Raw genomic sequence first — 14,197 nt, forward strand, 5'->3', positions numbered from 1 at the left:
TGTATCAACTTTGCTTTTGTCTGCAACTTTTTCTCCATGATTTACTCGCCAGTTTTGCTGAGGACAGAAGATTTAGGTAAGCCTGTAAAACCCCATAATGTTCGCACATGTGTAAAGGGCTGAGAAGGCACCTCCGAAACAGCTCCGTTACATCAGATTCCTTAGATCTGAAGTCAGACACCACACTGAGGCAGGAGGGGGATAACAAGAGGGCGAATGGAAAAAGACTCCATGGAAAAATGTCAAAGTTATTTTCCTTACTCTTTTTTTTTTTTTTGTCAGCGTCTTACATTTACTCTGTTCTTATTCCCACTCACAGCCTCGACTCCAGGTTAAAAGTGAGTGAATGCATTTTTACCTTCATTAAATCCAAGCGGTTCTATCTGCCACACTCTGCCTTGGACAGCACTTTTCCCCCCTCTACCTTCAAAGTTGTACTTCTTAGCACAGAGGGAGACCTGAATGCAGTGCTGAGATGGAGCAAACGCCACACACACTAAAGAAAGAAATGTTTAGTCTACACAGCTGGACTGTGAACTATTCAAATCCATGTCTATGTAAACAGAACCCGGCAAGTTTAGGCACAAACGGTGAGGAAGTGGCATTAAGACAGGAAGATCATAAAGACGAGTTTACATGAAGGAAAAGTCCACAGCACACACACTCAGACACACACATATACATGCAGCTATTCAGATCTAATAATACATGTTTGTCAATGCCAGACATGAGTAATGAGAGTCTTCGACGTGTTGTGCATCATCTGTATGAGGAAACACGTCTTTACAGTGTCTGCTTAATGAGTCACAGCACCTCTCAGAATTTAGCAAGACTCCAATCGACAACAGTTGGATTCTGGCAAGTTAACTCTTGTGAAAATCCAATTTCCTCCCCCCAATAACCTCACCATGGGCCGCCTCTCAAGTGGAGAGGGAAATGCATGCCCTGATTTGTTAACAGCCTCTTAGTCTTTTTAATTTCCTCTCAGCTCCTTCATTTATAAAATCTATTAACTAACCTGCTCTTCTTTTTTATGGCTTTACAGCCTTTATTGCAGTATGCTATGTGATGCAGGCAAAGGGATAAAGATAGAAAGCATTCCATCTGTGTTAATCACGTAGCATAAGATACACTTTCAAAGCTTTTCCTAAGTATTTACATCCACTCAATTTTTTTTTCAAAACTTTTTACTGCAAACATGAATGCATTTCATAGGAATTTTATTAAATAGATCAGCACAAAACAGTACTTATGATCTTGCAAGAAAAATAATTAGGACAATTACTGAAGAAGACCTGTTGGATGCTGCAAAAGTATAAACTAGTAACTAGGTTAACCTTCCACCATCAGGCCTGTCATATTAACAAATTCTACTCGACGATAAATGCTCCCCCTATTTATATTAATGATGTTTTGAGTCCATTTTCAAATGTTTTCAAAAGTTACTATTTGATTAACTGATTAATCACATGTGATTAACTGACTAACTGCTCACTGAACAGGCTTATCCATGAGATCAGTGCCCATAAACATACTACAGAATAGCTGAGAGCCAATCATGTTTATGTGTTGGAATGGTCTAATCAAAGTCCATACCTAAATCCGACTGAGAATCTGTAGCTGGGCCTTAACACTGACATTGACAAACGCATTCCATTTAATATGAATAAGTTTAAACTATTTTGTAAAGACGAGCAAACATGTCAGCTTCTACAGCAAATCTGGGAGAAAGAAACTCACTGAGACAAAGTAGTGATTCAAACAGTCTGAATACAAATACACCTCACTGATCAGATTTTTATCTGTACAACTTTATGAAAATAACGCATCCTTCACCTCCTGCTTCCCAGTTTTGCACTACTTGGTCTGTCACATAAAATTCCAACAAAATACAATGAAGTTTGTGGCTGTGACCTTCCAAGGGTTATTAATACTTTGCCAAGACGCTGTAAGTTCTTAATTGCCTAGATGAGATAAAAATCAAGTCTCTTGTTATTAAAAGGCTGAAATGATTCCAGCTGTTCTACTCAATAAAACCCATTTGATCTCATTCAAATCCCTTGTTAACCAGGAAATTGAGTTTGCTGCCTGTGTCGGAGCATGCTTTACCCACAACACACACAGCATTCAAAGACCTTCTTCCATAACAAGAAACAACTTGAAATTTGTCTGTATATGCATTTACAGGATAATTTAAAGTCTGTGATCTACAAAGTCAGACCTCAGAGTCTTTGAGGACACAGATGTATGGGCCGCTTCATGTCTGGAGCCAATTTCTGTTCCCATGTAGATCTACGCATGCCACAGCGTTATGGGAGGGGAAACTCTCGCTCCGTTTGGGTTAGCATAAGTGGAGGAATCGACAATTTGAAACAATTAGGCTACGATGCAAAAATAAACAAGTTGTCGAGATCCCATGTCCAACAAGTACCAAGATGAGGCTGAAGTGGCCTGTCTTTATCAGCTTTGACGTACAAGGTAATCACTTAAACACTTCAAAGTAGAGTTAGGAAAATTCCTGCCAGTTCTCGTCTGAATGGAGAAGTAGCTTTTAAAAACAGTTGTGGTCAGAATGCAGTAGAAATCACTTGGATCTAGAAGGGGATTTATTCATTCATGAAATGATGCATAAACACAGGTTCCCAGTGGGAGAATAAGGCACACATTAACCCTCTGTGGAGCAAAGGTGATCAAAAGCAACTCCATGAAGACGGATCTTTCTCGGGGGATACGTTAAAGATTCTAATACTGCGCAGCTCAAGCGACAGCATCTCTGCTTCTTGTCAAATCGTACCCATGGCGCATTGACCCATTCCACATTCACCAAGGCTAAAAAGCAAAAACATAACTAAAAATTAACAATCTTCCATCTGTTTTAAATCGGAAATATAGTGTAAATCTTGTAAACGAAGACAGGATAAGGTTGACACATCTCTGTTATTATTTAAGGCTGATAACAAAAAAAAAACAAGCCCAAAAACGCAAATGACAAGCAGTGGACAGTACCTGCAAGAACAATAACCTCACAGGTTTTGTGTCCAGGTGTCAGGTAACATGACTGTGGCTGGCTTCATTACCATAAGGCTCGTACTCTTTTGTTTGCTCACCCCTCGTCTGAGACTTCACAAGCTTATTTATTCCTCCACAATCCACACATAAATGTTTTATTCAATTAGAGTGCATGTAGTGCAACAGATTGTGAAACAACACAGCTGCAATCTGACTGAAACTTTCAACACTTATGTGGCTTGGTTTGCTCTCTGCAGCAACAGTAGTGATTTACACCTCCAAATAAATCTGTAACTGGTTACTTACTATTTAAGGCTATTTCACAAAGTTTTTAGCTTGATCGCTATCACAAATGGTCCTGGCTAAAAAAAAAAAAAAAAAAAAGAAAATTTAAATAAAATAAAAAAAGGTGCAAAATCAGATTATAACAGAACCATCTGTCTTGAGATCTACCAGACAAAGAGACAGAGAGATAGCCAAAACAAAAGGAAGCTTAATAAAGTCATACAGATTATATTTTACACATATGCACAAAAAAGTAGAGGGCCTACCACTACGGCAGACTATAGAAAGCTAATGCTATTTTAAATTCTTCTAGAAATGACTTAATAGGTCGAAATAATACGTTCGTCATTTGTTATTGTGGTGATTTATGTCCAACTCGTCAGAAGAAAAAAAAATTATAAATAAATAAACACATTCCATTCTGAAAGTTACAAAGAGTTACATTTTAGTAAAATAAAGGGAAATGGAAACAAATGATGCCACTGTAAATGCAACTTTGTAGCTAACAAATTCGTTACTAACCTTGTGAGTCCCATTCAGTAAACGCTCGGCGAATACAACAAGTGTTGTTTATCCTCTCTCTTTTTCTCAAGAGGTTTTATAGAGACCCTGCTGTAACAGAACCACTTCTGTAAGCAAAGTTGAAGTAAAAGTTCGTTGTAAATCTGGGAGCTGCTGTTTATTTCCCTGCTCGGTGATGAAACGCCTCCCCAGCCGTCCTGACTCCGTGTCGGAGAAAGTTCAGTGATTTACCATCCACCAGCCTCAGCCCGAGGACTGTACCAAGTTTCACTATAAAAAAAGGGGGTTGAGCATCCTTAGTTGCCATTGGAGAAATAACTTTAAAAGTAGGCGAAATAAAAATTTAAAAAACGGTGTTTTTTATCAGACCTCCACGAAGACAAAATACACACGGGAGTTTATAAGCTACGCAATAAAAGGTACGTAGTCAACCCCGGTGTGTAGATGGTACGTTCAAAGACGGTACAACGGTGAGGTATGTGGAGGACGCCCCCTCAACTTTCTTTGTCTCCCTACCTATTTCTATTCAACTTTTTTAAATCCACTTGACAAGTGTAGCGCCAAACATGCTAATACGTTCAGCTGTCTTCTCGTTTCGGGCTTACAAATGTTTCATGATGACAAAGATAAGGTTTATACTACAAAACAAAATGAGGTGCGCAAAACAGGCTTGCGATTTATGGAGAAGTTAGAAGATGAAACAATGCAGCAAAATCATTTACATTTTAGAGGACACGCAGTCTAAGTCTGCTCTCCTCGGTTGCTTCGTTCCAGTGCTTTTTATGAGGGATGGCTGTAAGACATTAAGGGAGAAGGTGGAGCAGCTTGGTGGAGCAGTCTTGATTTGAATGAATGCTGGGAGGTTGAGTTTCTTTCTTTTTTTTTTTTTTACCTGGTGTATGTTACAGAGTTCAAACACATTTTTCAAAGATTTATGCGTTTCTTGGCCTATTTTAAGGTATTGGAGAGATGCCAACTTTTTAGGCAACAATGAAATAAAGTTTCTTCTTTTTTCCCATATCTCTCCAGACCGTACTAAATGTGTACATCAAATTCTAGAGTTTTTCAGAGTGCATAGAAATCTGAACAATAATCATAGAGATTTATTTTTTTCAACAATATTCATATGTATATGCTTCACAGTCGTGGTTTTTACACATGCACTGTCGACACTCCATATGAAAGTACTGGACTCAAATCCCGTTGCAGGCTCTTTCTGTGAGGGGGTTGCACCAAAGCCATGCACGCTAAGTTTACTGTGGACTAAATTACCCTTAAAGGTGAGTGCATGCATGGTAGTTTGTCTTTGTGTTTCCCAATGAGGGACAGACAATCTGTTCAGGGCATACCCCGTCTCCAATGCTGGAGAAATGCACCACATCCCTCACGAACCCATCAGGTCTACAGAAAACAAATGGATAATTTGAAACTTTTGTAAACGGCTTGATTGCCATTGTTTCCCTTTATGTATCAGAAGTGCCTTCCAGCTGTTCCTGTGACTTACCAGTCAGGCTTATGTGATTCCAGGTCAAGCTCCAAATTCCAGAATCCAAAACAGATCATTTCCTAAACATAGTAAATTGGCTCCAGGCCTCCCTTGTGTGTATGTTTGATGAGCGTTTTTTTTTTTTTTTTTTGGTGTTTCTCAGCACAGAGATGAGAAGCCAGAGGATGTTCCCGAAGTATGCATCTTGTCTGAGGCTCTCCATATTTTTTCCAGACATTCCCTTTTCCTTTTACTGCAATTTCACCAAAGCCATCACTATCTACCTCAACTCTTTAATTAAGTGAGTTTCAACATTTAGTAATTATAGCAAAGTACTTTTGAATTTTGAATTTCTTTTATTTTTTTGTTCTCCCCTTTAGAGTCACTTACTCCTCCCCCCACAACCTCACAGTACCCTGGGCTTGTGTCTGTGCATACTCTGAGACGATGTCAATATTTGAATCAGCAAGGCTCACCGCAAAGACAAATAGGCCTGTCAATATTTAACTTGAAATGGCTAGGCTTGACAGAGCACAATGAGGAGGTCTGAAAAAGGTAAATGGAAAGGAGAGACAAATCGTGGTGCAGTGAGTTACGTGAGACAGAAGCGGAAAACAGCAGCGTTTCAAAGAGCGCAAACTTTCCAGAAAAAAAGGGAACACTCTGCAGGAGAGAAAATTCTGAGAAACTGGATGAGGGAAAAGAGCAGACAGGGTAGACGGGCAACGGATGAATCGATCAGGATAGCTCTCAGAAAACAGAGACGCACTCAAGGGCCAGCGTGAAAGCAATGGAAGTTAAGAACTCTTAGAAGAAATTGTGAGAAAGTTTCAGTGTGCTCTGACTCCTTTTTGCAGTCCACAATGACAGAATGTGAAGACTTATGTATGCTGTGGCAGCACACATAAGTCTGGAGGGAGTGACTCATTATAAAAGCTTGCTGTTCCAAACCACTATGAATTAAACCAAACCAGAGGTATACATCCCCCACACACGCACACACACTTCCAGCCTCCATTACACACGCATCATGTTAAACACAGACACAAACACGCCAACATTTCTGCACACACTAAAACACTGCACACCCATTTGTTTCCCTACATAACGTCAGCAGTTTGCCCATGTGACTCATACACAGAGAGAGGAATGCAAGCCCACTAAACCACAAACTAACCTCTTTTTTTTTTTTTGCAGACAAACACATAAACACATACAGAAGTTATGAAATACTAAAAGCTTGAACACAAACCAAGGAAGTGAATTTCCGGTTAAGTTATGTACTAAATTTAACCAGTAGGGGGCAGTATTTTAAGCATTTTCCAAAAAAAAAAGGCTTGCTTCTGTGTGCAAGCAAGAGGAATGTTTAATAATGTGCGCATGAATGTGTAGACCTTACCCTGAGTAAGCGGTGTGGGGACGGTTACCTGGACTCCATCCAGACTGCATAGATGACCACAGGGGTCAAGGGTCACCACCCCTCCTGTTGTAACAATTATAAAGCAAGTGTTATTAACAAGTAAAGAACAAGTAAAAACACAATGTAGGACAAATCATTAAAAGGGGTAGTTTCGGGTTTTTGAAATGTTGTTCTGTTAAAAGGTCTCTAGCCGCTAACTTTAATCTAGACTAAACCATAAGAAACTACTGATCAATGCACGTGGTATGTTGTAAACATTCATACAACCGCTTGACATTGTTACAAAGCTGTTATATTAAGGTGAACTGATGCCAACCTTCATTGATGATATGACAGTGCTCTGCCTCAATGCCAGGCCCTTCAATCGTAATGTCCTGTGGGATTGGAGCGTCTTCTCGGCCTATACGTGTCACCCCTGTGACGCAAATCAATGACAAATGATTACTAGTAAACAGTTTGAGCTACCAACATACATGCCTACATAGGTCACTTTTTTTAAACTGAGTTCTCTTGCACATCATCTGTTCAAGTCAAAAATGGAAATGATGGCCAATTGTGGGTTACTTGTGATTATGCAGAATTAAAAAATAATTTAAAAAAGAAACAACTGCAGGGCAAATGTTTTCTCTTTGTGCAAAAGCCTTGCGTAAAATTACTATGTAAAAGCTTTAAGTGCAGTAGAGTCATCATTCTTCTTCAGATCGTTTTGTATTAACTATCTGTCAGTTTGCATTAAAACTCCTTGTAATATCCAGAGGCTATTAAACAATAATCAGCAGTACAAGCATCCCTCTCATGTTGTATTACATCCTGCTTGGACCACTTCACTATCACTTTTTTGGCAACCATCTAGAATACCAATGAGGAAACCAGCTTTATGGGAAAATACATTTTAGCAGGATAATTAAGACACATGTTCAAAAGAGTTTGTTATACAATTTTATCTGAATATGAAAGAACATTCCGCACATAAACAAATTGAAAACACATTTTCTTGTAATGCTTTTAGATCTATAGATTTACACTTCTCATAAAACTGTGCAGAGAAAAACATCTAGTCGTATTGTCTTCCATTCACCAAATGAAATGAACTAAAGAAATAAAAAAAAGCTTTGGTAAACAAACCCCAATCAGAGATACAGAGGAAACTTTCTACAGTGCCTCGCAAAAGTATTTGTACGGTACACACTTTTACAAGTTCTGTGATATATTCAAAATCTTCGTACTTTATTGTGATTTTTGATAGGTGATGTTAGTCGTAAACCCCAAGAGATTTGCAGGTGTAATGGCAGAGAACAGTGGTTTTCCAAAGTATTGACTCAGGGGGATCAATTAACATGGTCAGCTTTTTCAGAGTTTTACTCAGAGAATTTTTGAAACCTACTTATGTTTCTTTCTTTTAGATTAAAATGGCACACATTTTATTGAAGCTTGGGATTGTGCCAACACCTGTACGAATATTTTATTGCTGCTTTTTATATAGAGCATGGTATTCCTAGCATTCCACATTTACAGATAGTTCAGCTTCTTTGTCACTGCAACCATGGAGCAGATACAGAGAGTTGGGAGGGGCAGGGGGAATCAACAACGTAGGAGTTTAGCAAGAGGAAGTTAAGACACGGGGAGAGATTAGAGGGCATCTGGTTTCACTCCAGGCTCCATGTCAAAGAGTTGCACGGCAGGTGAGGATACATTAGAAGATTTAATGGTCTGCGTCCTCTAGATCCTCTAGATCGGAGATGTAAGTGAAAATAAATAGCTTAAATATGACCCGGTAATCCCAAGCTTTTTCTTTTTTTTGTTTTTTTTTTACTGTCTTTTAGTAATGTACTTTACCTTCTTTTAGTGGCAGCAGGGTGATAGCCACACTCAGTCTCCCACTGCCCAGGCTAACCAGATGAGGCGTCGCAGTCTGCACCTTCAGGCCTTTCCCCGTGTCTATCAGGTCCAAGGGTGGAGACTGCGAGGATTAATGGGGAATAACCAGTTGTTCTTATTGCGTTTTAGGGACGTAACAACACAACATAAAAGCTGACTCTTTGCGGCAATGCATTTTTTGTAAAAAATAAATGCAAATGTGTCACTGATGGCGCATGTTTGTGGGAGAGTTTTATTTCACCTTGGGTTCTGGCGGACACATCTGATCCGACTCTGGCTTAAACATCATCTCGGCTTCCTGAAAGGACACGCAAACACGCTGTTCTGTGAAAGCGATTAAAAGTTCTTGAGGCATTATGGCTGAGAATATTGGTAGGCTGCCAGCCCACTACAAAACCAACATGTTCACAGACAATCCCACTAAGAACTAGCAGCTGATGCAGTTCTCTTTAGGAAAGAAATCAGGGCTGTTATTTATGAGACAATGCAAGCAAAGTAGAATTTCTGAGGTTTCTAGCAGGCAAACTATTCAAATTACTGGAAATTAGCATCTTACCTGAGTCCAAATGATAACTTTTTTTTTTTTTTTAGTTTCCTTTTTCTTAGAACATGTCATCAGAATCAAAGCAAGAGCTTATTTGGCACTATTTGAGAATAAAACTGGTGTGCTTTTAATTACACCAGATTCTTAAAGCAGTTTTAACAGTGATGGATGTTTCACATTCCTTCATTGATTATCCAAATTAAAACAGAATGTCACAAACAATGAAATTGCCTCACACCCTAAAGAGGTGAATTGCTTTTTATTTATATTGCCCATCACTGACCCAATCCTTTTTTTTCCCCTTGAAAATTAACTCTCATCACAGCAGACATTCATGTAGCTTACAGTGCTTTCTAAAGTTATACATGTCACAGGAACGATTCTCCTTTTCATCATGATAAGACATTTTGTTCCCAAATATGTACAGTTGGAAAAAATCACAACAGAAAATTTCAAGACCACATCTTTGCTTCCTGCCAGTAATTCACGACAATATTTTTGGATCACTTGAACTATTATGTTGTGCAAATTAAAAGCCAGCTCGAAACGGAAAGGCTCAGTGTTTAATAACAGGAGGTGAAATGCAAAAATAAATGAAAAATCTTAAATCAGTCAGCCATGAAAGCAAGAGAATGGCAAACTTTGAAGAGGAAAAGAGGCAGAGAGGAAGATGAGAGGGAGAGAAATCAGAAGTGTGGCAGTGTATGTTTTTTGTAAACATCCTCAGATCGTGTGCCAAGGAGTTCCTGTGAACTGCCCTACAATTCAGCAAAGAGAGAGAGAGAGAAAGAAAGCTTACCACTATTTGTGTGCCCACACATAAAAACCTAAAATATGAAATACTGCTCCCCAAAGTGGCAACGGTTGCAGCACATGGGGAACCGCCAGAACCACTCTGTGTTTTACACCTCGGACCATTTCCTCTAGTGTACTGTCCTCAACCTGTAATAATCTTTTAATAGCCTAACATAGCCACCTGAAATAGCTTCCATAACGACTAACTGCATTGGTTTTTTTCAGTTCTTTTTCTTCCTTTTGGTTTTGAAACTCTGTCATGTCCTCATCTGTGTTTTCCCAAAGTCGGTGCCTTGTGTCGATGTCATCCTCCTGTCTTTTCTGCACGTTTGCCGATCCATGCCCTCCTCTCCCCCTGTCGTTTTTAATCTCGCTTCCTGTCTTTTTCCATTCGTTCCTCCAACTTGTTACAAAGGGGAAAGCAAATGGAGCACTGCCCTGCACGGCTTCCTCTAATTCAGCCACAGCTTCCTTTCTGAGGACGTTTCCTTTGCTGCTTTGACACCCTCGCTACCTCCGACAATCCCCCCGTCTCACAGACACGGCCGTGCCTGCAGCTACCCTCGTAACCTCCATCCGTGCGCAAACATCCACAAATAAACCCATATATCAGCTTTTAATCATCTTTCATGTAGATATGGGCTATGCATTCCTATGACTTTTTTTTTTCCATTGGTGTAGACAAAGCAAATCTGCCATTTGTTATGGCAACATTATTTGAAGAAAAAAATACTTCAGAGTCAAGCGAGGAACAAGAGGATTTCTTTAATCCTGAAGAAGAATGTTAGAATAAATTTTCCTCTCTGTCTGCCATGGTTTCTTAGCTCCACCTTCTCTCTTTCTTTTGCAAAAAAGCACCACTTCATTCTTTTGTTCTTCCTCATTATTAGTCCCCGCAGCCCATAGTCACCTTCTTTCTCCAGGTGAACGCCTTCCAGGACAGGTCATGACAGGCCTGTGGCTTTGTTGGCCTTGGTTAAAGAAGAGCAGTGAGCTGTGTCAAGCCCCCTTTTTAAATATCTACAGGTTTTTGTTGGGGTTTTTTTTTTTTTGCATCATCTTACCAAAACATCACGGCTGACCTAAAAAGATAAGCTAAAACATGATTTTGCATGGTGTTATGCATTTTTGAGTTAGAACCTTGCAAATAGTTTCTGCCGTGACTTGACGAATTAACTTCATATAGGCACGGTTCTCTTAAAAAAACCTCTTTGATGCCATCTGTGAAACAGCTGAGTCTGAAACGTGCCGCTTGCCCTGCATGTGGAGAGAGAATTTAAGACGAAAACAGATAAATCTAGACCAATAAAAAGAAGAGAAAATGAAGGGGGGGTTGGGAACTAAGACTTCTAAAAGCATATTAGCATGATTTAACTTTCTGGCCTCAGCGCCTCAGCCTTTTCCTTTTTATTAATCATCATCATCATCATCATCAGCAGCAGCAGCAGCAGCAGCAGCACTGATCATATGCTGACAAACAAATTGCAACTTTTTCAACATATGAAAAAATTTGGACATTTTCTCAGCATAGTTCAGTAACAGTTACATTGTAGAGTTTTATAATATAAAACTGTATAATACTATTTTATACTATAAAACTGGCCTTAGTTTTATGTCATATATAAAATGTATTTTAGTTCACCACGTGGATTCTGCTGTTTAAGATCAAAATCTGTGTTATGAAGTCCAGTTCAATAACAGGGACCCAGATATAAGTGTCAAAAAATGTTGTTTTTCTTTCTGAAGGATGGCTGGACATGGCCTTAGGACAGATGGACGGATGGACGGATGGACGGATGGATGGATCATGTCATTTTTTTGAAGTTGCCGACTGTGATTGGCTTTCAAAGCAATGATCAGTGTAGTTTCCATTAAAAGGACTGTTAAGCTAACAATGCATCTCAAACATAACACACCAAGGTCATTTTGTTACTGACATATTTAATTATAGGTATCGGTATTTGTGTCTCTGTATTTAAGGTAGTTTATACCCTAGCTGAAGAAAGGAAGCTCTAGTAGCCCTGAGTTGAAAAACAAAGAATCAGAAATGACAGGAGGACAAAGGATTGTCTCCCTTTCTAATAGCCTTTCATATATATTGTATTTTTTATTTTTTTTTTAAAGATTCCCTCTTGATTTCTGCACTGGACTCTCTGTCTTTCTTATTACGTCTTTTCTGTATTTTATAAAGCCCCCTCCCCATGCATTCCAATGTTACCCTCTCCTCCTCCCACCTGACAAAGCCTGCATTGTATCAGTGATGCTGGTTAATATGGAGTCGGTCTCAGTGTGCCTCACATTCAGCAACTCATTGGTCTTAATACGATTACGTTCCTCCTCTGTATGTCCCAACCTCCCCAATCCCCGTGTGTGTGTGTATGTGAAATATACCTACAACGTTAATCCAGTGAGACCAAGATGAACAAGAGCAAACAGTGTATGTTTTTTTGTCAATCTGACCTTGATCGCCTGCTGGGAGAAAAAAACCCCTCAAACTCCCTCGCGCTCCTTGTGTCATTGGGAAAAGTCCGAGATTCTTACAGGAAAGAAAGTGCATTGTTGTTTCAGCTGACTCAAAGGTGGAGGAAATCTAACTCGAATGTGTGTGCGTGGCCGGCGGAAAAGCCCAGATGACTTCTTATGCCACATGCAGAGGATCAAGTGATGTTTGCTTTCCAAATGGGCAGGAAATGACCAAGAGACAAGGAAGGACAAAGGTTCTGAGGGAAAAGCAATCTGCAATATACTTCAAGGTTTTGAGGTGAGGTCACCTCAAAACTTTGAAAAAAACAACAAAAAACCATTGGTAATGTAGAAGAAACCCCAAAGTAGAAAAATAACAGGAAGTGAACACGATTTTAACCCAAAAAGTTTCAAATGCCCTAAGTCTGACTGTGCTAAAAACCACCTCTAAACCCAACACAGCCAGAACAAAACTACCATTTTCTTTAAACTCCTCCAAATAACAGACATTAAGCACAGAAACAAACACTATCAGTTTCGATACTGACTGGTTTTCATGTGGTTTCTCAAATTTAACCAAATAAAAATACATAAATAATTCATACAGGCATTAAAACATGTTTCCATTAAGGATAAAAAGCGCAGCATGGCACACATTTCTGCACAAATGCTGCGTTAACGCTGTCAATTTACCGACTGTTTTCATCTTCTGCTAATTTATTAGTTCATGCTTACAGGGTACACCGTTCAAATCCAAGTTGTTTAATGGCGTGGAACGGTTCTTCCACATTTATTTGAAGAAATCAGAACAAATAAACAGAAATCGTACCCTTAGGGAGAACTGAGTCATGAAACCTTGCTCTTATTTTGGAAACAAAAAGGTAGGAGTATTCAATGCCAATTTTGACGTAACTTATTGTATCGTTCATTTTGCTTTTCTTTCTTTTATATTTTCATCCTTACATTTTAAATACACTAGAAGTCATCCCTCCATTACTGTTAATGGCCTGTGTTGAGCTAGGTAATAATAATAACAACCATAACGGTAGGTGAGATTGGTTTTTTGTTGTTGTTGTTTTTCTTTAAAAATCTGCTTCTAATTCTTACAATTTGTGATATAAAAATGATTTTTGATGTACATTCTTACCATTACAGACGCGCAATTGGCCACTTCAGTCATCGCGCAGAAACGGACCGATCAGTCCAAGATCTCGTGCTCTTCCAAATGTTAATCTTCTGCTCCTTTAGTAGTCGTGAAACTCCTGGCAGCAGCCGCACACATTACTCACATGAACAAGTTGTACGACTCTATATACCTAACACTATAATCCACTGTCGCATCCGCGCGCACCGGCGCCAGTGACAAAACTGACGCAAAAGTTTTGGAAGAAAATAAAAAAAAAAAAAAAAAAAGGCCGCCGGCCTGAGCCGACTGCGACGTGCAGAGGAATGCAGCAACAGCTGGAAGCAGAGTTGGACACGGAACAAGGGGAGGGAGTCTCTCCTCTCATCTCCTCCTCTCTCCCTTACACCCTCACACACATCGAGAGCATAATGTGCAGGTGTTAACAGACCTACACTTGACCCGCCATGAATGAAGGAGAAGGCTGAAAAAAGAAAAACGCGAGCCAGACGAAGTAGACCTGGGGAGAGCAGAGAGAGAGAGAGAGAGAGAGAGAGAGAGAGAGAGAGAAGAGCATTCCTTCGCCCTTACTTTGTTTGACAGCTGGAGATAAGAAACCAAGATAGGATTGTTTTGGCTAATCATATTGCAACAGAACTGCAGCCAGGACCC

The 14,197-nt window shown here is 39.5% G+C and overlaps 1 protein-coding gene across 6 annotated transcripts in view; it reads right to left on the reverse strand.

The window, feature by feature from the left end:
* The window catches only part of phldb2b (pleckstrin homology-like domain, family B, member 2b), a 36,975-nt gene extending 23,004 nt beyond the window's left edge, over positions 1 to 13,971 (reverse strand). The window contains exons 1-5 of one of the 6 annotated variants that reach the window (XM_028004855.1): positions 13,550 to 13,971; positions 8,842 to 8,898; positions 8,559 to 8,682; positions 7,039 to 7,137; positions 6,702 to 6,785 (exon numbers count right to left, since the gene is read on the reverse strand). In XM_028004855.1, the coding sequence (XP_027860656.1) occupies positions 6,702 to 6,785; positions 7,039 to 7,137; positions 8,559 to 8,682; positions 8,842 to 8,898; positions 13,550 to 13,582 (397 nt within the window). In that variant the 5' untranslated portion in view covers positions 13,583 to 13,971. Of the gene's footprint in view, positions 1 to 3,816; positions 4,241 to 6,701; positions 6,786 to 7,038; positions 7,138 to 8,558; positions 8,683 to 8,841; positions 8,899 to 13,549 lie in introns of those variants that run through there. The other 5 variants (XM_028004856.1, XM_028004857.1, XM_028004858.1 and 2 more) reach the window with 5 other exon arrangements.
* Positions 13,972 to 14,197: the final 226 nt, after the last annotated feature.

Source organism: Xiphophorus couchianus, chromosome 21 (genome assembly GCF_001444195.1).
Source record: "Xiphophorus couchianus chromosome 21, X_couchianus-1.0, whole genome shotgun sequence".
Taxonomy (NCBI): Eukaryota; Metazoa; Chordata; class Actinopteri; order Cyprinodontiformes; family Poeciliidae; genus Xiphophorus; species Xiphophorus couchianus.